At 48.0% G+C, this 19,337-nt stretch overlaps 3 protein-coding genes across 3 annotated transcripts; all 3 read left to right on the top strand.

Moving 5' to 3' along the window:
- Positions 1–1,468: 1,468 nt before the first annotated feature.
- PHACADRAFT_32351 (uncharacterized protein) lies at positions 1,469–1,999 on the top strand (the record flags this gene model as incomplete). Its single annotated transcript, XM_007399940.1, has 1 exon — positions 1,469–1,999. The coding sequence occupies one exon, from the start codon at positions 1,469–1,471 to the stop codon at positions 1,997–1,999; it is 531 nt and encodes a 176-aa protein (XP_007400002.1).
- Positions 2,000–5,122: 3,123 nt separating this feature from the next.
- PHACADRAFT_213216 (uncharacterized protein) lies at positions 5,123–7,692 on the top strand (the record flags this gene model as incomplete). Its single annotated transcript, XM_007400463.1, has 5 exons — positions 5,123–5,174; positions 5,230–5,235; positions 5,300–5,518; positions 6,459–6,969; positions 7,017–7,692. The coding sequence occupies 5 exons, from the start codon at positions 5,123–5,125 to the stop codon at positions 7,690–7,692; spliced, it is 1,464 nt and encodes a 487-aa protein (XP_007400525.1).
- An 8,144-nt stretch (positions 7,693–15,836) lies between these two features.
- On the top strand, positions 15,837–17,047 carry PHACADRAFT_200199 (uncharacterized protein; the record flags this gene model as incomplete). Its single annotated transcript, XM_007400462.1, has 7 exons — positions 15,837–15,889; positions 15,947–16,065; positions 16,124–16,209; positions 16,269–16,300; positions 16,351–16,362; positions 16,414–16,823; positions 16,908–17,047. 7 exons carry the CDS (start codon positions 15,837–15,839, stop codon positions 17,045–17,047), a joined length of 852 nt encoding a protein of 283 aa, XP_007400524.1.
- Between the last annotated feature and the right edge of the window lie 2,290 nt (positions 17,048–19,337).

The raw sequence follows: 19,337 nt of genomic DNA, 5'->3' as shown, positions 1-19,337 counted from the left end.
GCAACGTGCACCACTGCGAGGGCTGCTCGTCGTCGAACGCTTAGAGTGCAAGTGACACATGCGGCGGCGACATACGGTGGCGACATGCGGCGGCAGCACGTGGCCGCTTCGACTGTTTGACATCACTGACATGTTTATAATACCTGCCCGCACCCATGTACTTGCTGTAGCTTTGCAAATATATTGTTCTTTGTCCTGAATTATTGTGTGCGAGATAGCTCCCAATATATTGGAATATTCAATGAATTATTGCGAGCCGTATTGTAAAGGACACCCAGACTGGCACTCGCTGGTAATGCCTTGCCAGCCCATACCAACCTCGCCAGCATGCTATGCATGCTAAAGAATCCCAGGCTGGTATGTTTGATAAAGCAAACCGGTGCTATATCTACATTGATATACTTGTTCCCAGAATGGTTACCTTTGTAAGCGAGGTTAGCTTTGCCAAAGCTGCCCAGGCTATATATGCTGCTGATTTTTTGCTGATGACTCCAATCTGGGTTTAATAGCATGTTTAAATGATGTTCTCGAAGCTCAAGTCTTGACTACAAGGGACAATCTGGACTAAATATGACTCGGACTAAGTTGGGGTCATCGAAACACAATACACATGTACATGTGCGCAACCGGCATGATCACGGGCGCATCACAACAGAAATGCTGCCGCCATATTTGGTTTCAAGACAACGTTATGCCTGTGAAGTGGAATACAATACCTGCTTTTCCCATCATGGCATCCAGGGATGCAGCCATTGTCCTGGGATCTGTGCTGCCAGTGTGGGACAAACAAGGTACTACTGGTGAGTCGCGTTGTTTGAAGCTCCTATGGCATCATCAGAACAGTGATGCATATGCAGGTCATAATTCGCCGGTTAAGGCCAGTGCTCAGTCAGTTCACTCACCGAGGGCTGTTTGTTAATTCCCAGCAGCACGGGTGATCGCTTTAACCACAAGATTTCCAGAGTAAGCTGGACACATATAAGTGGCGCTGCCAGGCTCATATGAACAACAATCTCGAAGCCACTACCCATCTCAGAGCAGAATCTACATTCTATCATTTGGACACTCGACCATCATGCAGGCCCAAGGAAACCAAGTACCTGCCTTGTTGGTACAGGCCCAATGGCAACATGTGCAGGTGCAAGCTGCCTAATGGCAGCAGGCCCTCGTCTTCGTGAATAGCGGTGTCCTGTGCCCGTTGATCTGGGCGTCTCAGGGCCAACACCCTACATTACTTGCCATGATACTTTTGTATTCCGCCCCACATTTTAACCCGAGGCACTGGCCACCTCCTCAGGCTGGTGGGCCGCTCATCATGAGTACCCTTACTCATTCATACACTCAGCACCTTGAGAGCCCTGTCTAACATGTGACATAGGCCAATACTGCACGCAACACAGAGCACATCAACTACCCACTGAGTACCGTGTCCATCATCACCCAGTGGGATGTTACTCTCCAGAGTATCATGAACCGTTTTGGTGCTATGCTCAATCGCGCGTACAATCCCACTTCTCTCGGTGCCGGATGGGCCAAATTTACATCTTTGCTGCAACACTTTGTCCCGCCGTTCATCGGCCGTTTCCGTGGCGAGGCCAGCCTCGTGAGTTGCCTCGATGCCAGTGTACATCTGGAGTTGGGATGCTACTTCGAGTATATGGCCCAACTTGCCGCAGTTGACTCCACTTTCTGGGTGGCGGGCGGCTCCCCAATCTTTCCAGAGGTCAGGAGCACTGTTAAGCCAAAGAAGAGGTTCCAACCTGATCGTGCTGCCAAGAAGGATCGCCAAGAGTATCCTGAGAATGTGCATGGTCGCCTTTTTGGAGATGTGAAGCTATCGTACAAGTTCATGTCTACGTGGAGAGCTGCTGCTGTCACCCTTCCTACTGCTGATAGCGAGACCTCGATGGAGTACAAGAAGGCTCTCGCACAAGTCAAGCATTACATGCGCATAGTTGGTGAAGAACCTGCTGTGAAGCGTGGTTGCCGCTACGGATAAGTCGAGACAGATGAGGAAGTTGTCTCCGGTATAATCCTGCTTACGGGCCAGATTCAATTGAAGTCTCAGATGGCTTTCCCATGAGGGGACCACACCAGGGTGTGAATGGTATGCTTGCTCTTATTTACATACACCTACTCACATCTTTAGAATGGAATGTTGCTGACGGTTACCTAGTCTAGGATTTCAGGCTAAGGCTAACACCTCGCACGAAGCGCACCGCACTGTACTTAAGCTTTCTGCTCGATATGTAGACTTTTATTATGCAATGTGATTCATTATCTAGCCTCGTCGCGACTGTTCAGTGTAACCTACCGAGCAACAGTGATGGGCTTGCATCGCCTATTAGTTCAAAATTTGTCTACTATGACAGACAATTTTCATGTCATGCTGATGCTATATGCCCATTTACATATTAAAATGGACATATCACAGATAATTGTTCCTGACTTAAGGCCGAAGCTAGGGGCTCTGGATAAAGTGTCCGCAAATTGTTTGGAGAAAGTGCATCACTCAAGTTGAGCTAGCACAACGCTCCGTTTGCTCGATAAGTACGTCAACCTCGAAGCTTCAAGTTTTGGACTTTGCGTGCACCACGCAGCCGTCGAACTTGCAATAGCTTGCTTCACGACTTGGTGTCTCTGACATGACTTGTCAAACATGAGTTAACAAGCACAGAGCATAATTTTTGGCAGATGAACTCTAACCTTGGCATAAGAGGACCAGTAGTGAAGGTCCTTCCGTTAGTGAGTGGCATCTTGAATATGTCGTTTCCATGACCCTCTTCTTATTTCAATGTAACTCGCCCGTCCAGGGAACCTGTAACTGAGCAACTATCAGCAAGTTATCATTGGGGCTTCAGACTGGTGAAAGATGTCATAGCATGTGCTCACAGCCTCCACCTCCTCTTCTCCTCAAACAACTCCAGGCCCGTTAACTCCCACAAGAATAGCCTGTGGCATGACACGGGACTTTTTCGTGAGCCTCTCCCTGTGCGTGGCGGTGTCTGCAGACCCGATGTTGCATATGCCCATGCTATGAAGGTTGCTATTGGACAAAAAAAATGAGTTTGGAATTGGTGCAGACTGTACTCACAGTTTGGCGGACAAAGGTGTGCAAATGTGAACAAACATGCACGAACATGCACGAACGTGCACAAAAGCTCACAAAAGTGGGCGAACGTACATGATCGTGCACAAAAATAGACGAACGTGCACGATTATGCACGAAAGCGCACAAACACACACGATCGTGCATGCTGCTGAGCTTTGGTTTTGGTTACGCCCTGATTTGAGATTGGCAATGGTGCTAATGTGTGTGTGTTCATGCGTGTTCGTGCATGTTCGTGCGCATTTGTGTGCATTCGTGCACTTAACTTATTATTCAGTTTCGTGTAAGCTGACAATTGGTTTTCATTTTCATGATTATGCATCTCATTTGAATCTTTGTGTGCACAAAAGTGCGCGAAGGTGCGCGAAGGTGCACGAAAGTAAACATCTAGCAAAAATGAATTGTGATAACATGAATGTGTAGTTCGTCAAATGCACACTTTCGTGCATGAAAGTGCATGAAGGTGCACAAACGTGAGCTTTTGTGCATGTTAGCACACATTAGTGACCAAACGCGCATTATCGTGCACAAATACACACGAAAGTGCACATATACACACGCGTAACCTTAGACGCACATCAAAAACAAAAATTTGCGGCCGGTGTGAATGTGAGATTTTTTTTTGTCCAATAACACCCTTGATACCATGCATTTCCTATGTGTTCTCATTCTTTGGGTATCCACTCTGGCCCTACTCATGCATGCTCCGGGTGCCAGATTCCAATGCTGAGGGTTGAGCACAGGCATGTCTCCGGGCTAGGTCAGCAGTGTGACAAAGTAGACGGTGGGCGTGCTGAATACTGAATAAAGAGAGAATGTGGGTGCCATTTGGGCCTGGAAAGGGATAACGGTGCCAGACATATAGGTGGAAGCTTGTCCGTGACTCACGAGCCAATGTAATATAGCAGATATCATTTCACTCCTTGCAACACAAATCTCAAAGTTTTGCAGCCGTGCAGCACAGCCCGCATCCGTGGAATGCTTGCAAGTTCGAGGAAAGGGGAAGTTGAGTGTATATGCGCGTCTGATCCTCCACAGTTGGACTGACCTTCGATTATCAACAAATGCGAGAGTGTCAGCAGCATCTGCTCATAGGAATAAGAAAATTATAATTACGAGGGAAAGCTCATGCTATGTGGCATAGCTGGAGTTGAAAATTGGAGAGATGGCGATGGAGAGAGGGGGATGACAGGATGCTGCCCTGAGTATTCCGCTCGGCATGCTTGCCAAGCACCGAAGCCGTAAGTAAGTGCTTAATAGCTGGGAGCTTAAGCTGTTACAAATTCTACTTACTAGAATAAGCTGTTGTTACAGTATCATTTATATGGTAGGCGATTGCTGAGCTAAAATGCTGCACAATGTCTTTTACTCATCTCTCAGATGGCATTCTACTCAGCCCAGTTATCTACTCCAATATACACTTTGAGAATAATTCTTCCCGGCGATGTCTCATGCTCAGGCCTCTGCAGACCGCAACGTACGAGCCACACTAGTCACCCAAATGTCTCGCAGCGACACTAGCATTCAATTTGTGGAGGATTGGCACCAGGACCCAGATCAGCCTCAGCTAATAACTGTTCTCTGTAGGATCAAAATTTGCTTATTTGATATTTTACCCTACAATCTAGTGTGTATCTGCCTGGGTTATTGCCAGCGGGGCCATCTGCACGAGAGCAGTTGCTGGACACTTGCCAAAAGGCGAACTGAGAAGTGAGGCGGCCAAATTTCAAGAAAGCTCAGGAAAGTCCTGGCAAACCTCATGATCTACAAGTACAGCCCATGGAAGTGCTCGTCAGTTATGCTTGCCCTCGTGTTGACGTTCGTGCCACCACATGCACGTCACTTCGTGGCGGTCACGTGCACGAACTACGTTGAACGTCGAAGAGGTCGGCCGCCCTTCGCAACTCCGCTCTAGTTGACCGACATCCTGCAACACAGTTGACTTCACTAAGCTATACGGAGCGCATGGTCACCTTCTCCACAAGTTTGTCTCACTTCTTTGGCACGACCGACATGTCGGTCTACGACTCGGACGCTTACGAAAGCATACCGGATGCGCAGCAGCGTGAGTAGCTATATTTTGGAAGCATATATCTACTCACCGTCACTATTATGTGCAGAAAAAGGTGTGAGGATATTTCCATCTTTTTCCTTCTTTTAGAGGACTTCTGACGACATTTCTGCCAATAGCAATGGAGATCTTGTGGAATGCGCCGTACACAGGGCAAGATGACGAGATTTTGGCAGATGCGATCCTTGAGATGAAAACGCAGGCAAACGGCACCGCATATACAAACATCCTGCCCATCGTGCAGAGCTCTGGAATGGGAAAGTCTGGGCTGACGCATGAAGTCACAAAGTTCTTTGTCACAATACCACTGAACATTCGCTCAGCCGCCGATCGTATAGGTGCGTGTTGACATTTTCACAGATATCCCGTGAAGCTAAGAGCTCTCCAATTGCAGCATACCCCGTGCCTGATCACAATGTACACATATACATAGAAGGTACACGGGAGTACTGAAACCACGCAAACGCTATGAACCTCGCCCTTTTTGTGGAAATGTTCCGCATTGCGTCGAGCTGCATTATGGAATTGTTTTCCGAAAAGAAATTCAACAACGAATGGGAACTCGCTGCAGCATGGAGGGATCATTTAGAGGAGAACAACCGTGCGGCACGGACACAGTTCTATGACCGTGTCACACAGGCAAGTCTCTCTATCCTGTACACCATACACGCGATCTGATAATTTGGCGTATGCAAGCTGCTCGCGCTCTGGTTGTCTCCATTGAGCGCACGATCTTCGAAGAAAACCCGTGCGTTGAATGGGGCCCGCATATGAATGCTGTTCTCAAGAAACTGAAAGAGCATGCATGTGAAGAAGGCCCTTGCCTGCTTGTTTCTACTATCAAGTCTCGACTGACAGAGGGTCTCAAGCATCCAGAAGTCATCATTCTAGTTTAAATCGATGAGATATATAACGTCTCCGAGATGCTCTTTCCCAATGGACCCAACATGAGATCCAAGACCGTCCATGATAGTCTGCTAGACGCCTTCAAGAACCTTGGGCCTTCAGAGCCTATCTTTCTGTTGACTATCGCTACTGCACCCTTTGTCGTGCGTCAAGGACCCTCTCCAATACGCCATCAGCAAACTTACACCAAGCTCATCTTCAACCGACCCCTCAACAGAGACTATCTTTATATCCCTGGCACAATGACTCTTGCCAAAGTGGCAGACCCATCTTTCATGGCCAAATTTGGATGACCATTGTGAGAGCTATTGTCTTTGCTAGTCTCTTTGCACTTACCAAATCGCATCACCAGGTTTTCAACCTGACTGCAAGCCGCCAAGAAGCACGGCCTGCAGTCTGTCTTAGACATGATAGTTCACTTTGCCTTTGCGAAGCTCGTATGTTACTCTCCCTTGGACGAATATCTAAAAGGGACCCCAAAGGGCGGGTACACCCTCGCCATGCGCTTTGCGCCGCTGTGTTTGCGCTTACTCCTCAACTTCAACCGCGCGCTCTCCGGCACACATGCACTCACGGAAGAGATGGTGGCGCAACGCATGCGGATCGCATACTGCATGCCGACGCACAACGAGTCCATCAAATCTGGCACGTCTTCCGAGCTGCTTCTCGCCGAGGCAGCTGCATGGGCGATGGACGCGTGCACCGGCATCGACTGGCTCGCCGATCTCACGCGCACGTTTGACTGTGCGGGCGCACCGTACCGAACAAGCAGCGCGGCAACGATGCAGTGCCTGTACAGCGCGGCGGTGCCCGTGCTTGACTTTCTGCGCGCACTGTTCGCGAAGCAGTGGTACGACGCAAAGCTCGGCACGGGCATGAGTTCGTACGCGCGTTTGTGTGCTTCTCGCACTTTGCGGCGTACGACGGCAGCATGTGGGATGTGCTCGATGCGCACGCTGCGCTCGCGGCAGTGGCGCGCGGACATGCAATGATGCTCTCGCCAGCACACGATGCGGTGCACATTGCAATACTGGTCGTGATGGAGGACACGAAGCTCGGCACGGGCGCGATGTTGTATATCTTCATCCAGCTCAAGATGAGGTACGGCCCAGCGTGCAGGCTTGATGAGGCGGATGTCGAAGCGGTGTTCAGAGATGAGGAGAATGCACATCCATTTATACACCTCGTGATGCAGCTGGAACCTGGCATACATCCTCCGACGGGTGGCTCTCCGGTACCCGACGAGGCGGAAGAGGTGGAAGAAGAGATGGGCGAGACGGGCGAAGTGGGTGAAGACGTGGAAGAGGAAGCAGGCAAAGGGAGGTCGCCTCTCATTCACCCGTGCTACCGGCTCACTGGGTACGGCTGTTCGCCAGCAGTGTACAAGGTTGTCGAGGAGAAGGACCAGGAGCATTACGCGACGCTCTTGAAGCCAGAAGCGATCACCAGCGATCACCCATGTCAGAAACCAATCAATATCAGTTTTTTGCAGCGCATGAAGGGCGAATGGGAGCGCACCTCAGCGTGCTACGACTGGGCAGCCGTTGCTACTCTGCAGTCGCCCGGAGAGATGAGAGATAGTGTGGAAGGAGTGTTTGCCGTCTGATGTTGTTTCTCTTTTTTCTTCCTTTCTCTGTCACTGGATGCATTTTTTGTACTGTAGGATTCCTGTCTCATAAAAAATATACTAGACGTACGGTTGTTACGCAGCATACAAATCAAACCACTGACATGTGGCGTGAGATGCCTTATACGGTGGGCGCATCAATGCTCGAATTTACTGAGTTTTTCCTTGCTCAACTCCGCCATCGTCACAAAACGGACTTCTCTCCCCCTTTCCATATACCATAATCTACGCTTATTATTTTCGCGCGACATCATGCTCGGCTTGCGCAAGGAAATTCTTGAAGGTACTTCGTACGCCCCGCAACCCTAACTGGAAGGTGTGGATCTCCCCGGTGGCTTTAAGCTACCTGCCATGAACCTGGTCGCAGAGGACATCGTCAACAGTAAGCTTTGTAAGAGCTTGGCACCATTCTGTCCTTATTTTTGCGTTCAGTGAAAGAGATACAATGTTTGGGCAGACCGGAGCCTATAAATGCCGTCTTTATAACCAGCGACGGAACACGGGGCACACAAGAGCAGATGGTCGAGTCGCTACGGTACAATACCCTCCTGCCTCACCTATTCAAGTTCAGTTACTTTGTTCGCGTGACGGATGGTGCGTTTATATGCGCATATATGTGATCAAACACGCTGAAATGACTTTGCAGTGCCGGATGCCATGCTGGAGGGAGTCGTGTTCGTGCTGGAGATGTTCATCAGGGTTATGACAGAGTGTTCTGAGAGGCAGCTACGCGCCATGGGGCACGTGTTGGCAAACCAAACGTTGGAGACAGCTCAATACTTTATGGTGTGTGGCAGGCTGGTCGTGGCTGTATTTAGCACTGACACGCGTCTTCAGCTGAGTAATGCGTGATACAAACTTGCAACGCACCTTCTGTATGCCGCAGTGCCTGATATATGCATATATGTGCCTGACTAGCAGATCAGAAACTGTCAGCAACCTACAATCCAACTGGACTGGGCTACAACAAAGCTGAGGAGACAGACAAGAGGAAAATAGGTGAGGAAAGACCAGCTCAAGTTTGGCCTATTATTGAGCAGTACGAGCTCCTTATATACATGTCAGACTCAATACCTAGAGTATACTATGAATATACGGAGGTGTATAGAAAGTAAAAAAATATTGTGGAATCCGGGAGAACCATCTGGAATATGTAATATTCATGACATTACCCCCCCGTCTAGAATCGTGTCCTCACGATTATTTGCCAGTAGAACCAAAACCTCCTCCTCCTCGTTGAGTCTCGGATAGGTTTGAAACCTCCTCCATATTGCATGACGCAATACGTTCCAAAATGACTTGTGCGATTCGATCGCTAGTGCGTACTTGGAAGAGTTGATCGGTGGTATTGATCATCAATACGCGTACTTCTCCAGTGTAATCTCGGTCTACGACTCCAGCGCCAATATCTATCCCTTTAACTGCTAATCCACTTCGTGGTGCAATCCGCGCATAGGTTCCGTGAGGGGCACACATTGCTATGCCAATACTGACAATCTTGCAATCTCGTGCCGGTATCTTAACACTTTCGGCCGCGTAGAGATCGAGACCAGCAGCTTCTTCAGATCCTCGTTTCGGAAGAATCCCACCCATCCGTTGTATCAACAGAGTGGTATCATGCATGAGCATGTGAACCGGTCGTGTCAGTAGAGGGGGAATTTGAATTGTCATAGGCGCGGGTTTGTCGGGACGTCTCGCATGGAATTCCTGAAGGAGTTCTTGACAATTAGTCAAGTTTGCCCGTGATTCTCAAGAACGGCGATCGCCGTGTGGGCTGTTCTTCCAGAGCACCTGATACTCCAGGTTTCCGTTTTGATCACGACGGGAGTCAAGAATGTCTTTGACTTCCCACTCTTCCTCGCCATTTACGAGGTCAGGGATTACGGGTTCATGTTGTTGCGAGGGATACGTTGGTTCTTTGAAGGGGCTAAGGAGACTTTCATTGAACACCAGATGTTGTTTCCATTGACGCAGGAGTTCCAATTCATAGGCAGAGGCGCCGATTTTGCGTTTGACCTTGAAGGGTCCATATCGCTTATCGTCAAGCTTCTTCATTCATCTGTCGGTTCAGATGTTTATTCCTTCTAACCAAACTTTATCTCTGGCCTTGTACTCCGGTCCGTTCTTCCTCTTTCTATTGTAGAAACGTTTCATGGATTCCTGTGCTAGTCCTATAGCCACACTAGTATCTTTGCGTACCTGATTCATTCGATCAACAAATTGTTGGACATTTTTGCTCAGTCCTTCTCGCACCAGTTGGATTCCTTCGTAAGAGTGATATCCTTTATTGACAAAGAAAGGAGTATATTCGGTGGAAGAGTGGACCTTATTATTGTACGAAAATGCTGCAAGAGGCAGCCATTCAGCCCAATCGGCCTGTCGGTAGTTGATGAATAATCGGAGATATTGTTCTATCTCGCAATTGATACGTTCTGTTTGCCCGTCTGTCTGGGAGTGATACGCGGTTGAGGGATTGGCTTTGATTCCGAGGGATCAGTACAACTTGGAGATGAAATGATTCTTGAATTCAGTTCCTCTATCACTGATGATCTTTCGGGATAGTCCATGATGTGCGACTACGTTATCTCGGAGTGCCTTTGCCCATCCTTCGGCGTTGAGCTCAATGGTACTTGGTATCGTGATTATCTGCTTAGAGTACATGCAGACGATTACAAGGATGGCATTGTATCCGAATGAGTCTGGTAATACGCCTATCTTGTCCACGGAGATTACTTCCCAGGGTCACGAAGGGATTTCGTTCGGGAATAGAAGTCCAGTAGGTCGTGTCGTGTGGACCTTGGTTTTCTGGCATTTCTCGCATCCGGCCACGTACTTCCTGATATCTTCTCAAATTTGGGGCCACCAGTAGTTATGCGTGACCATTTCATGCGTCTTGTATTGGCCAGGGTGTCCAGCTAATGGGGTATCATGGTGATGAGCAATGATCTGCTCATGGAGTTTTCTATTTACTAGTACGTATATACGGTTCTTCCATGTTACGAGTCCGGTACTATCTTCATTCCAATCTTTGTCCTTGTTCTGTAGAGCTACGGTAACTAGCGAATCTTGGTTCTTTTTATATTTTTTAATTTCTGTGACCCAGTCCTGGTCAATTCCTTCTAAACTAAATACGGTACTACGAATCAAGGCACGAAAATGTTCTGGCTTTAGTAACATGATGTTCGAATTGTCTTTCTTTCCTGCATTGTGCCTCTTTTGGCAAGATAGTCCGTCTGCTTTGCCATTAGATTTACCGGGCTTGTGATGTAACGAGTATTGATATTCCACTAACTCGGTTACCCATCGGGCCTGCCGCCGGTTGAGCTTCTGCGGCTTTCAAAAGTATTCTAGGTTCTTGTGATCCGTCCATATTTCAAACGGATGTATGGCGCCCATGAGGTACTGACGCCAATCATCAAGACTAGTCATGATCGCGAGAAGTTCCTTATCGTAAATCTCGTAATTTCTTTCGGCAGCTGTCATGGCTTTAGACAGGTAAGCAACAGGCTTCCATTTGCCGTCTTGCTTCTGGGCTAATTCTGCTCCTACGGCAAAGTCTGAGGCGTCGCATTCTACTCGGTATGAGTCATTGTCATTGGGTATAGCTAACACTGGTGCTGTGCAGAGAGCGTTCTTCAAGCTTGTGAAGGCTACTTCTTGTTCGAAGGTCCATTCAAAGGTAGCGTTGCCGGTTAGTGAACTGAGTGGTTTTGCTATTTTGCTATAATCTCGGATGAATCTTCAGTAGAAGTTGGTAAATCCAAGGAATGCCTGAATGTCTCGTTTGCACTCAGGTCGAGGCCAATTGATGACTCCTTCTATTTTGACTGGGTCCATGCGAACAACTCCTTTTCCTACTATCATTCCGAGGTATTCTATTTCTGATTTCTCGAACTCGCACTTTTCTGGTTTCAGATAAAATTTGTGTTCTCTTAAGATCTGGAGAACTTGCCGCGTGATCTGACGGTGTTCTTTTAAATCTTGAGTGAAGATCATGATGTCGTCTAGATAGACTACCACGTGTCCTTGACTGATGAGATCTCGGAATATATTGTTCATCATAGTTTGGAATGTAGCCGGGGAGTTGGTAAGACCGAAAAACATGACAAGTGGCTCGAATAATCCTCGATTTGTTAGGAATGCCACCTTCTCTTCGTCTCCTTCTTTGATGCAGATGTTGTTGTATCCCCATCGGACGTCTAGTTTCGTAAAGTACCGCACCTGCTTCAGCTTATCCACTAGTTCCTGTATCAAAGGAAGTGGGTAGCGGTTTTTAATCGTCAGCTCATTCAGCTTCCGATAGCCTTGTACAGGTCGAAGCCGTCCATCTTTTTTCTTGACAAAGAAGAATGGAGAAGCCCACGGAGATTTTGATGGTCGGATTCTCTCTGTTTAAAGGTTCTCTTCTATGAACTCATCAAGTTCTTTTCGTTCATTTACGGAGATAGGGTAAACTTTGCAACTGATCGGTTGCGCGCCTGGTGTGAGTTTGATTGCATGGTCCCACGGTCGTCTTTGCGGCAAAGAGTCAAAGCCTTCTTTACTAAATACGTCGGAGTAATCGTGATAGTGACTCAGGACAGTATTTTCAAAAGTCTTGGCTTCGTGTTTCAGACTTTCTTTGAAGGCTAGATCAGTGGCTGTGGTGCGAATACATGCTGCTTCCGTAGCAAAGTATGTTTCATGGTCTAAAATGAAGATTCTATCCCCTTCTTCTAGGTGAGCCTCCGGATTGCTGGGCTCTTCGTGATCGGCATCAATATCAAATAATCGGGCGGCGTATTTACAGGTAATCGGGCACCGATCAAACTGAATGATTTGTTCCTGCCAATCGATAGATGGATTGTAAATCTGTAACCACTCATATCCGAGGAAGATTGGAGTCTTCTCTGGATTGGTAACGGCGAACGGAAGTCGTTCAACGTGGTCCTGAATTTCCACCCTTAATTTGACGAAGTCGGTGATAGCGCCGCCGGCATTATGCATTCCGTCCGTGTTATAGACAGGGATCAGTGATGGCAGTTTCTTTGTAGCAATGTTGTTATCGCGAACAAACTGCGCATCAATGGAAGATCCAGTGCATCCTGTGTCTAATAACGCTTTGACTGATAAGCGCTGCTGCGTGCCTAGGGTAGTGATGATCGTCGAGACGTCCATCTGTGTCCCCTTCCTTCCTTTGATAAATCGAGGCTGCTTTCATAGTTCATTCAAGAAGTCTATCACTTCTTCTTCTTTCATTTGCCTAATTTGGTTCATACAGGCTTCGGAGGCATTAACACTCTTTTTTGAGTGTACCCATTCAGTCAACAGTCTGAGCGCTGCTTTGTCTTTGCTGACTATCTATTGGCGGGTCCATGCCGCTGTCCATGGGGTGTGGCGCTGCCACTGCGTAGATTCAGTCTGATTCAAGGTAGGAGGTAATTTTTTATTCAGGGGAATTAAGCAAGAGGGTTGAGCCTCTCCGCGCTGCTCTGCAGACGCCCCTTTTCTTTGTATATACATGGGAACTCCAAACCAGGAACACAGTTGTTTCGTGAAATTTTCTTCGGTCAACTCGGCTACGCGCCTGGCTGACCGCTTGCAAAACCCTTCATGGCTGCGCAGATTTCTTCGCAAATTGCCGTTTTCCAATCGAATGGTTCTGCCATCGCGGCAGGTGCTTCGGCAAGGAGTATGAGTGGAGTGAAACTATTGGAGACGGGGATCTCCGGTGTCTCTGCTGTCCTTACTTGTTGGGCCTGTTGCCTATTGAGGCAATTTCGTGAGAGATGGCCCTTCTGGCCACACCGGAAACAGAGACTGAGGCGTCGTGCCTGATCTAGCTCCATTGGCTGTCCCCTTCCTCCGAAGGTCACATTGGTCCCATCGCGCCGTGTCTGAACTGGCGCATTTGTGACTACTGGTGCGGTTACGTTTGTTTGCGCTCGGGGTGTGTTCTGCGCCCGTTGTTGCCAAGGCTGGAATTGTCCTTGTTGTTGAGGCTGTGGGTTCCGCCTGCAGTATTGCTGTTGATTCAGGTCGATGTGCGTGACCCGTTGCTTGTAGAGGACGTAAGTGGTCGGGAGTTCTTCCAACGAGTTGTACATAAGCCAAATGATATCGGCCCGCAGCGCTTTCTCCAGTAGCGACTTGAGTTCCTGGAAGTGCGCCTCGAAGTCGTGAATATTTGCCTGGAAGGCGCACAACTCGAACTTTGAGAAAAACTCCTGTGCTGATAGTGTTCCCATCTGCATTGCTTGAAGCCGATCGTATGCTTCGGCTTGCTCATCAATTAAGAAGTGCCTGTCTAGATCTTCCCACAGTGTTTTTGTGGTTTGTATCACGGCATTTTTGTCCGCGTTGTACTTCTTCATAAACGTGGCTATATATTTGCCAGCGTGTCCTCCTTTCATGTAGGACAGAATCATGAAGACTCTGTCAAACTGTTCTGGTAGCTGCTTCCTTTGCGTGACTACATACAGTTTCATCTGCGTTTTCCAAGCGATGTACTTGGATTTTGTGCTGTCAAAGGCATCTGGTTTTATTGCACTTCCATTGAGGAACGCGGCATTGTCTTAGTTCTCAGCCATTGCACTGGGATCCGATGGAGATGATGGTGGAGTGGGAGAACGTCGAGAGGGCGGATTCGAAGCTTTGGAATCTTCTACGGCTTCTTCTACAGGGTCTGGTGGTCCCTCAGGTGGTATTTCAGATTCTCTGAGGGCGATTGATCGGAGATGTTTGGTGACCAAATCGAGGGTGTCACGTCTTTCTCTGGGTTCTGAGCTAGAAGCTATGGGTTCGGGGTTTGCGAGGGATTCGGAAGGTTCTCTGGTATTTACCCTAGTTACTAGTTCTCTGCGTAATCCCTCTTCACACCGTGGGCAATGAGTACTATTGTGTGGAGAGTGCGGGCATGGCTGCTGTACACAGTATCGTACGGGATCTCCGCGTTTGTAGATAGTTCTCTTTCCTAGTACTCAATGTAAATATCCTCTGCAATCGCAAGAAGGCGTGGTCATGGGCTATCGGGTCCGTGAAGCTAGTTGTAGCAAACCCTGGGACTAATCGTGTTGTAACAACCAGATCAGGGGTAGAGTTCGCCAAAGATAGGAATTTTCCGAAAAGGAACCGAAACACTATCTTAATACAGTTCTAGGAATAGTACAGCAGTCCAAAGAGCGATTATGTCTCTTCGGTCCGACGCCCTGACAGGGATCGCCAATCTAACTGCTATCTCTTTTCTGACGCCTGGCCGCAACCAGTTGTCACGTTGTACTCAGGAATATCCGCTTGCCTGCTGCAAAGCGTGTAACGCCACCTATGATAGGGCAGGATACGATTCTAATAGGACGGAGCTCTGTCTAGCTGCCTAAGGGCTAGTGATTACAGAGGTGACTTCGGGGATGTGGTATGGTAAAAGCTGTGCAAGTGCACAGAGAAGGGTTCCAGGGGTCCGGGTCTTGATGTGGTAGAATTTGGTAGGGTTAGAATTTAAGGTGAAAGTCGGATGTGCGTATAGGGTGGATTGTTGTGTGGAGATGGGTGATGGTTGGTGTGGAAGTGACGAGGATCGTCGTAGGGCAGTTGGTGGAGACTCGAGCTAATGTCAGCAACCTACAATACTAACTGGACTGGGCTACAACGAAGCTGAGGAGACAGACGAGAGGAAAATAGGTGAGGAAAGACCAGCTCGAGTCTGGCTTGTTATTGAGCAGTACGAGCTCCTTATATACATGTCAGACTCAATACCTAGAGTATACTATGAATATACGGAGGTGTATAGAAAGTAAAAGAATATTGTGGAATCCGGGAGAACCATCTGGAATATGTAATATTCTTGACAGAAACCCGAAGATCAACCGTCCCGCCGACGCGTCCAAACATCTGAAGATGCAGATCAATGCTGATGTTCCAAGGCTAAAGGGAAAGAAAGCCTGGACATTTAATCTGTACGAGCTCGTGCGTTTGTTTTGCGACCAACATCTTACATGCTCTGCAGAGTTTTGTACAGTTTGTATGCAGAAGCGCTGTATCTTGCGGGCCGGTATGCGGAGATGAAAGTGATCTGCGAACGCCTTCTCAGGGATGCGGGCGACTCTGCATTGTCCGACCTCTGAGAGCCCATCTTCATATCGCGTCTTATGCTGTCATACGTGCTTCTACGCCTCAACATCAAACCTGAGGTCCAGAAAGAGTAAGTCTCAGGCGTCTTGTTCCCAGCTCGACCCCCTACTCACGTTTTTGTGCACAGGCACATGGACTGGACTGTCAAGAATATCAAGAAGAATCTGTCACGGTACCCAAAAGAGACCCTTGGTCAATTTTTGGATATCCAGGACGGCCCGATGCATCCAGTCCTCGCTGCCCTTGGTGGGGAAAAGTGGCTGGCAAAAGCAAGAAGACAACCACGCTCAGGCAGGACGAGCAGATGACGAAGCAATGCCGGACTTGTGCAGCCACAGATATGCAGAAGACTCTGTTCCGATGCTCCAGATGCCAACACATCTTCTACTGGTAAGAGGACCTCTGTACACGGACGTTATAGCCCTAAACATGACGGTTATAGTTCAAAGGAATGCCAAAGGGCTAACTGGAAAGCTCATAAGTAAGTCCACATATCTTGCTTGTCTCATCATCAAAGCTCACATCTCGCAGGGAACAGTGCACGTACATTGTCTAGTTCATGATGCCAAGTCGTTGCTGATCCATGCATACCAGCGACATCGCAAACTCGCGTGCACGCGTCGAGAAACTTAAGCAAGAAGGCTCACCAGCTGCGCAAAAGGAGGCCGACTGGGTTGAGTGGCGTAACCTATCTCACTATGCAAACACATACGGGCTGCAACACGCGCTTGGTGTGCATCGTGACCCATTGCGCGGGCACAATCACATCGTCGTGCGCCAGGTGAAGTACACGCCCGAGGAGAGCGACCTCCGGTACCGGTTCATGATCACGCATGCTGGCGTCTTCAAACTCGATGATTGTTGGGATGCCGTCGACGAGGTCATGAGCGGTCGTGCGGGCGAGGGCAAGGAGATGGTGCGCGACATCTTGAATGACATAGATTCGACGAGCGGCTCCAGCGAACGGGACATCGTTCCATTGCTAGACCTAACGTTCGGAGATGGTGTGCAACCATAGCTGGGAAGCAGTGAGCAGCTATTCATGCTGCATCGTACGTCTCGTTTGCTGATAAGCTCCGACGTGAAAGTGGCAATCACATTCGATTCTTTGCGTCACCACCCTTATGATCCCGACTGGCGCAAGTCAATAAACAAGAAGGGCGTCCCACCGCCCGACGCCATACTCAAGTTCAAGAATGCCGTTGATGTCGAGCATAAGTTTGACTAAACCTTTGCCATACTCAGCACGAGCTACAGCCACAAGGAGCTATAGATCTTACTGCAATGTATGGAGACGGCATGGCTGCGCAAAGCTCTAGATGGAGTCTCTGTGGACATACAAAGTGAACAAATGTGTACTTACTTATTCTATTGTGCACAGCGGTGAGCTTAAATGCGCTTAGATTCACTACCTTGAATACACGGATAATTACCAGGCACTGCAACCGTAAATTGCAGAAAATCATGCAGAAAGTTGCCGCCTGCAACGAAAACAAGATTTATCCACCACAAACCTATACTCGCGCAGTAGGCTGTGTTCAGACGCAATAGACAGCATGCCAGATGTATGACACCAAGATCCTGGAAAGCGCTGTGCTGTCCTTGCACCAGGCATGTGTTTACTCAGAGATTAAACCGACACATTGAACAACCTGCCTTTTTTGAGATACTCCAACAACTCGGCGCGGACGACCGATTGAACTGTCCGAATGTCATCAGAAAGCAGATAAATAAGTATACCATACAGCAGCCCTTCTAGTCGACTATACGACTCTCGGAGAGTTGTCGGAAAATTCTAGACCCCCTTGCAATGTTCGGATATTGAGAGTCGCTTGAGCAACCCTTTCAAGGGGTTTCAATAAGCGATCAATGATTGATTTTCCTTTCCAAGTATGTTTGCGCGCTGCAATGTCTAAACGCCATCGTAATGTCTCTGATCAGGATTACAGCACCTTGAGACAGCTTGAGTCCCCCGTAACCCCCATACGTGGTTTGAGCGTGTTTGGACGGCGCAGCGGCGCTACTTGTTGTTCGGACAGAGACGGGATCCTAACTCAACCATCTCTGTCTTCAACCGTCACCCCATTGGCTCTCCCCCTTAGCATCATGTCTCGACTCTCCAGCTCCCCTGTTCTGTCCTACCGCAGTACACCAGGATGCTAGGGCCTAAGATATCCTGGTAAGTCTAAAGCCTCGTGTTCTCATCCAGCTGGCTGAAAACTCACTGATTACTGGGCAACATAGGATCACCATGGATCGCAACTAGGACCTTATCCATATACCTAGCATCCATCGCCCCTCTCATCTGCCATGCACTAGCCACCCGTGGCATCCTGGAGCCGCGTGCATCGCCGACTGTGCCGGGCAGCTGTTGAAGCGGCCGATAACATCTCCGGTGCCTGCGCCCAACTCGGCTAGATGCCACAGAAGGGTGTAGCATTCCCTGTGTTGGAGAAGGTATGTTATCTGCTATCATACCACTGAACCACTGAGCTAATTGTATTCCCAGCACTGACATTTGACCTGCGTAGCCGGTGAGTACAGCCACTGCCTCTCTATGGTATATCTGTATGTTATTACTTGTTATATATGCAGTACATGTATAGAATATATTATACTATATGTATTCTAAAGAATTGAGTGCTATTGAGACCAGTTGACGGCCAATATGAAGCCTAAGGGTGAGCTGCCAGGCCACCTATCCGGCGTCTCGATAACCTAAAATGGTATATTGAGCGGACTATGAAGGTTGCTATTGGACAAAAAAAATGAGTTTGGAATTGGTGCAGACTGTACTCACAGTTTGGTGGACAAGGGTGCGCAAATGTGAACAAACGTGCACAAACGCGCACGAATGCACACGAAAGCTCACGAAAGTGGGCAAACGTTGTCGTAAAGAAAAGGTTAGGATAAGAAAAGTAAGTAAAAAATAAAAATGAGATTTGGTATAAAGAAGATTCTAGGAGAAATCCTAGAAGGCTACTTTTTAATAAAAGAGAATGGAGTTTGGTCTGTTCTAAACTAAAAGCAAGAAGGGTATAGTATGGAATACTTAGATTTGGTTTTCCCAATCTTTTCTTTCCAGGGTTCACTGGGTTAGCCTTTCAACCAAGCTATCCTGGTGTTCGTGGGGGACTAATTCAAAGACCACCTACTAATCTGCTTAAGTACTCTAAAGCCTCACTTGCCTGTTTACAAGGGACTTTTTAAGGAATCTTAGAAGATGGGCTGTAAGGAGGTTTGGTTAGTAGCTTAAGGACTAGCTACTTGGGTTAGTAGAATAGAGTTTTTAGATAAGTAAGATAAGAGGGTAACAAAGACAACTTAATGTCTTGGTTAACTTAGTAAGCTTTGGCTAGTAAGGACAATTTAATGTCCTTAGAGGATTTGTATAACTTGAAGCAGTCTGAAGCTTCCAATTTAGAGTTGAAGATCAAGAATAGATTTAATCTCTTTACTGCTAGTCTAATTACTGTAAGCTCTACAGGAGACGTACCACAGTCTCAAATAATGACGCC

Source organism: Phanerochaete carnosa, assembly GCF_000300595.1.
Source record: "Phanerochaete carnosa HHB-10118-sp unplaced genomic scaffold PHACAscaffold_10, whole genome shotgun sequence".
NCBI lineage: Eukaryota > Fungi > Basidiomycota > Agaricomycetes > Polyporales > Phanerochaetaceae > Phanerochaete > Phanerochaete carnosa.
The sequence above is the reverse complement of the archived record's forward strand: the minus strand, read 5'-3'. Positions and strand labels throughout refer to the sequence as shown.